Source organism: Tupaia chinensis, unplaced genomic scaffold (genome assembly GCF_000334495.1).
Source record: "Tupaia chinensis unplaced genomic scaffold, TupChi_1.0 Scaffold000548_1, whole genome shotgun sequence".
In the NCBI taxonomy this organism is placed as follows: domain Eukaryota; kingdom Metazoa; phylum Chordata; class Mammalia; order Scandentia; family Tupaiidae; genus Tupaia; species Tupaia belangeri.
Genome location: NW_006160060.1, coordinates 1003424 through 1009259, shown reverse-complemented (window position 1 = coordinate 1009259; position 5836 = coordinate 1003424). Strand labels below are relative to the sequence as shown.

The 5836-nt window shown below is 56.2% G+C and overlaps 1 protein-coding gene across 4 annotated transcripts in view; it reads right to left on the bottom strand.

Moving 5' to 3' along the window:
• The window catches only part of BRD1 (bromodomain containing 1), a 50386-nt gene that overhangs the window by 43254 nt on the left and 1296 nt on the right, over positions 1–5836 (bottom strand). For all 4 annotated transcript variants that reach the window (XR_001371056.2, XR_335843.3, XM_014591251.2 and 1 more), the window contains exon 2: positions 2903–4286. Coding sequence is in view for 2 of the 4 variants with exons in the window: in XM_014591251.2 (XP_014446737.2) it covers positions 2903–4286 (1384 nt within the window). In the remaining 2 variants the exon portion in view is untranslated. The remainder of the gene's footprint in view (positions 1–2902; positions 4287–5836) is intronic.

Sequence of the window (5836 nt, the reverse complement as noted above, 5' to 3'; positions counted from 1 at the left end):
GGAACAGGGGAGGGAAGGGAGTAATCACCCCCCGCCCGGGGATTGCCATGCCACGATCCCTACTCCTCCTCTCTTTTTTTTTGAGAGGTTTTTGCTACAGGGCGCATGCGCTCACCAGAAAGACAGAGCCAAAGAGATAGAAAGTGCAAAATCACTCTACTTAATGGCCCCAAAGCACAAGAGGGACAATGCTGAAACGTGAGCATGCCACAGAGAGGCTGAAGAGTGAGTGCACCCCAAGAGCAAAGGTGAACGTTCTGGGACCCGCGATGGCGTAATGATTTTATTGCTGGACTCCCACGGAGCCAACTGCAGTTCAAGTCCCAGACCTGGTGGTTTAAAACTCATGCCAAGCAAGTATACACATGTGCCCAAAATCCCTAGAGGAGAATGGTTTCTGGAGTGACCATTCCCCCGGGGGATATTTCTCACTTTCTATCTCTCTGGTGAGCACACATACCCTACAGCAAAAAAAGAACAAACTCAAAAAACAAAAAAAAAAAAAAAACTCAAAAAAAAAAAAAAAAAAAAGAAAAAAAAAAAAAGGTGAACATTCTGGGATCAGCAGTTAGCGTAATGGCTATGTCGCTGGACCCCCATGTAGCCGACCGCAGTTCGAGTCCCAGACCCAGTGACCCAGTGACTTAAACTGACACCGGGCACATGTGCATGCGTGCCCAAGATCCCAAGCGGGGAATGGAGGAGAAGGGATTGCAGCATGGCCATCCCCACTGGAGGGTGATTTCTCACTGTCTCTCTCTCTCTCTTTCTGGCAAGCGCACACGCCTAATAGCAAAAACATCTTTAAAAAAAAAAAAAGGTGAACATTCTTAATGAAAACAAACTGTACACCAAGGTTGCTAAGATCTACAGTAAAGATGAGAAACCACGCTCACACAGTGTTCACTGTACATTGTTAGAGTCGACCTATCTTACCACCTGTTACTCCCCGCTCTGTGTAATTTACAGACAGGCTTTGATCTAGGTAAGTGTGGACGAAAGAAACACAACCGGTACAGGGTCTAGCCTATGCACACTCTAAACGTCTCCTGGGCGCCTCGGCAGAGCCCTGCAGACGAGGGGCCGAAAGACTGGTGGTCCACACGCCAAAGGTCAGTTTTTCTCCTTAGTGACAGAAGCAAATCACATTGTCACCCAATTTGCAAAGTAAAGACAATTTTATTAACAGGGGAAACACCCTGAATCACAAGACAGTCACCGTGTCAGCATCAGCGTGTACTCGCAGCAACACAACATGCCTTGGCTGTGGCACAGCCTGTGATAAGGCTCGGGGACCGCCCTCACGTGTGCTTGCAGAGTACCCAGCTGCACTGGACCTTCCACTCGTGGGTAGGCCTGGGTGGGACCAGCTTGTCCGAGTCCAGTGGACGGCACGGAGCAGGCATGGTGTTCATGCTCACCTCACTACCCAGACTTCACTTACGCGACCAAACTCTTACACTACAGGTGCAGCGTCACCTCCTCAAAGCTCGAGGAGGTGTTCCCGTGGGTACAGGAGGAGCTGCGGGTGAAGAGCCGTCAAGTTACTCACCTCACATCCCTAACAAAGCGAAGGGTATTTCTAAAGATTACAGAACAGAAAGAGCGAGTCGTGGTAAGAGGGCGAAGCCAAGGAGGACACGAGGACGGGGACAGACCCTGGGTCACACCAAGAGCCGGGCCTTCAGCAAGCACCCCAATGCCTACGCTGGTCAGAGGCCTCTTCCGCAGACCAGGCCATGGCACCCTACTGAAGAGACCCTCAGAGGAAGGGGAGCAAGAAGAGAAAGGAGGACACCTGTCCCCAGCCCACGTGGTTCCGAGGTGCTCACCTCTCCTCTGTGTGGTGTCTGCTCACTGGGTCACACAGCCTCACCCTAACAACACACTGGGGCTTTTCTAGCCAGATTTCTGCTACAGGGCGCATGCACTCGCCCGAGAGACAGACACAGAGAGAGAAATCATCCCCCACAAGAGATGGCCACGCCACAATCCCTTCTCCTCTCGGGATTTTGGGCATGCACGCCCATGTGCCCGATGTGAGTTTTAAGCCACCAGGTCTGGGACTCGAACCATGGTCGACTACGTGAGTCCAGTGACATAACCATTACGCCATCTGCTGGTCCCTCCAACATTCTTTTTAAATCCCACCAGGTTCCAAAGTTTGGGGGGCCATGGAAAAAGAACAGTGTTTTATTGCTAAAGCCGGTAAAACCGGGGCCGACAGGTAATGTGATTAAGTGCTGAATTCCCAATGAGCGACCCTGCAGTCTGAAAAATCACAAGGGCACATTGCAGACATGCCCAGAATCCCAACAGGCAAACGGGGAAGGGACAGTGCATGGCTATCCCCCTCCCCCCCGTGCTTCTCTCTCTCTCTCTGTCTCTCTCTCTCTGGCAATCACACACACCCTATGGCAAACTAAGGAAAAAAGGTAGTGGGGCTGGCAGGTGGCATGGTGGTTAAGGTGCTGGACTCCCACATGGCCAAACAAGGTTCAAGTCCTGGACTTGGTGGCTTTCTCTCCCTCTCTCTCTCTCTCTCTCTCTCTCTCTCTCCCTCTCTCGTCAATTAAATAATAATGATAATAAGGAGTAAAATTAAATAATTAGAAAAAGAAAAAAGGTATTAAAACCCGGAACTCCATAAGGACCAGAGCCCTGGTTAGATGAAGCCATGTGGCCATGGTTACCAGAATGGGACCTGGCTGACCCGACCTGGCCGACGTAAGCATTAAGAAAACCTTAAGTCATCCGAGTCTGCCAACTCTGAAACGTGGCGGCAGGCAGCACCACACGGGCCACCAGGAGGCTGTGCAAATGGCATGAGGCGGTAGTCTGGCACAGCCACCCCCCTGCCCGGCTCCGGGCATGCTCTCAGCCCAGCACAGAGACGGCTTACCTCTGAGGGGGGATGTAAGGCGCGCACACAGTGGGCAGGGCCGCGCAGGGCTCGGCCGGCGTTTTCTTGGCCTTCTTCGCAGCTTTCTTTCTGACCTTGGATGTGCACCTGACCGTTTTGGCTGAGCTCTCTTTCCGACAGACACCGTTTTTCATCTCGACATCCCCGTAAATGTTGAGAGGCCTCCGTGTGCAGCCTGGAGGCGTGTGGACGTCACAGTAGGCGGTCTTTCTGACAGAGAAGGTGGTGCCCCCACCAGTCAGCTCCTTCACGGGCTCCATCTTCATGTAGAGGCCGGCTTTCTGGGCACAGGTCACATGGAATGCTGTGTAGCAGTTCGCCTTGTGGCACTGGATGCAGGCGCCCACGCCCTTCTGCTTGCAGAGGTAGCAGGTGAGTTTCCAGCGGGCGGGCGGGATGTTCCTCACACCGTCGATGGGTTCGATGAACACCGTGTTGGCGAAGCCAACCTCTGGGATCCACAGGGCGCACACCACATGGCCCCAGCGGTCGTCGTCCGTCTTCTTGAAGGCCCCGCCCTTGTTGGGGCACAGCACGCAGTCGGCAGGCCGAGCGCGGGACTGCAGGCAGTGCCGGCAGAGCCACTGGCCCTCGGGGATATAGGGCACGCCGTAGCACTCCTGGTGCACGGCCAGGTTGCACAGGTCGCAGAAGAGGATGGCGTTGCTGTTCTGGCACTCCCCGTCCATGCAGACGCAGCACACGGCGTCCTCGTCAATCAGGGACTGCTGCTCGCCCTGCTTCTGGTTCTCGCAGTGCGACTCCTTCTCGAAGCGGTCCATGAGGAACTCAAACGTGCTCTGCGACACAGCGGGGACACAGTCGCCCTTGCGCTTCTCGTTGACGATCTCCAGCCAGGCGTAGTCCTCCTCGTCCATGTCATACTCCACCTCCTTGTCCAGCTCCTCTGCCGACTTCTCGATGAACTTGTAGTACACGGGGGGCCTCCTGGGGGCAGACGGGGGGCTGTACTCCACGACCCGCACCTTGGGCTCAGGAAGGGCACTGGCGGAGGCCGGTGTGCCGTGGGCGCTGGGGAGAGCTTCATTTTTCTTTTTGACTCTGTTGTTTTTGTGCCGTTTAGTTCTTAAGCAAACGGGTGGCCTCTCGCTATTTTCCTTATTGCTGTTGCATTCGCTCATTTCTTGAGCGGTGAGGTCATCTTCTAATATGATCTCCAAGGGGTCAAAGATACTGATCCTATGTAAGCGCCCCTCAATCTCTATCTCGACCATCCTCTGAGCCTGGGCGTACGTCAGCGTTTCTCGCGCAGGGGAGCGTTTAATACTGCACGGGGAGGAAGAGTGCCTCGCTGCAGAGCCTCGATGGCATCGCCCTTTTCTCCTCATTTGGTAATGATTACCTGAAACAAAGTCAGAAAAGAGTTCATCCCGTGCAGGTGGAAAGACTTAAGAAAGCCATAACCGTCCACTGCGGCAGAGGTAACTGAAGGACTCAACACTCCCCGACACGTTCCCCAAACTGCCATCGTATTTCAACAACGTTCCAACAAGACACCCCTGCCAGGCCTCAGGGTGTCTTCCCAGGACCAGGAGGGAAGGGCGAGGATAGCAGGGGCACCAGTGGAGCAGCCCTTGAGCATCCCTGCTGAATCCCAGTCCCACCCCAGGAATCCTTGCAGGCTGGGTCGGCAGGTCACAATCCCTCCAGGGCAAGGAGCCCAGCCAAGTAGGAGCACAGGACTCTGCCTCTGCTGTCCCCCAGGAAGTCCATGCAGAGAACTGGAGGCCACTTGGCATTGAGGCTGTGACCACAAGGAACATACTCAGAGGCTCCCTGTCCGGTACCCCAATCCCTTTCACCACCCCCTCACCTCTGTCCAGGAGCACATCCCTGAGCGTGCAGGCACAGAGGCTCCTGCAGCACCCCGCTGGCCGCCTGAAGATCCTATGACATGGCCACCACTTAGGGCAGGAGAGACCACTCCCTCCACAAACGTGTGCTCCACACATGCCAAAACACAGGGCCACCAGCACGCCAGGACCCAAGAGGGAAACCCAGCACTGGTCTGGGGGACACAGTGTCTGCCCCAGGGAGGCCCAGATCCAGCTTCTAAAGAGTCTCAGCAGTGGCCACCATCGAATCCGCCCAGGGCCGAGTCAGCGGCTCCTGCCCTCGCAGGGCACTCTTGGCTCCAGTCTGACCGGACCACCCCATCCCTGTCCTCCCGGGGTAAACCCAGACGCAGTGACACACCCGGGTACCTCCGCTCTCCTGCACGCATGGGGCGGGCAATCTGCTCCTGCTGCACAGCAAGTGACCCCTAGAGCCCACAGTGCCCACAGACCGCCGCCACACAGGTTGCCGGTGCTGGTACGGCACCCGAAAACTCGGCCCAAGATGTGGGAATGTGCTCTTCGGAGACACGCACACCAGTGAGCCATCAGCCAGTGCCTCCACCTTCTTGAGGCAAAGGCCTCGCTGCCTGGGTCAGGGACCACTCTACCCCCACACTCCTTATGCGGTGGCTCGACATCTCACGTGAAGCCCTGCGGGCCCGCAACCGCATCCAGGCGAATGGGCACTGCAGGAGCCTGCACCCATAACCCCCGGCGAGCGAGCAAGCTTCCGAAGTCCCAACAGGCCCTCAGTGCAGCTGCTGCCCCTTCCAAGGGGAGCTGGGCGAAGCCCCCAGGGTGTCAGCAACACAACCTGCGAGAGGACCCCAGCGTACCCAAGGCCGGCTTCGCGTGCCACTACTGAGGTGGGGCAGAAGCTACAGCTGGCTACTTGCCATGCTCAGAACACGCTCAGAACACACATGTCCTCCTCTACCCTACAGCCAGCCGCTGGGTCGCTCGCCCTGTAAGCAGACGCTCTCCGGCCACTCTGCTGAGCCGCAAGCACTGAGCAGCAACACCACCCCACCACCCCCCCACCCCCCCACCCCAC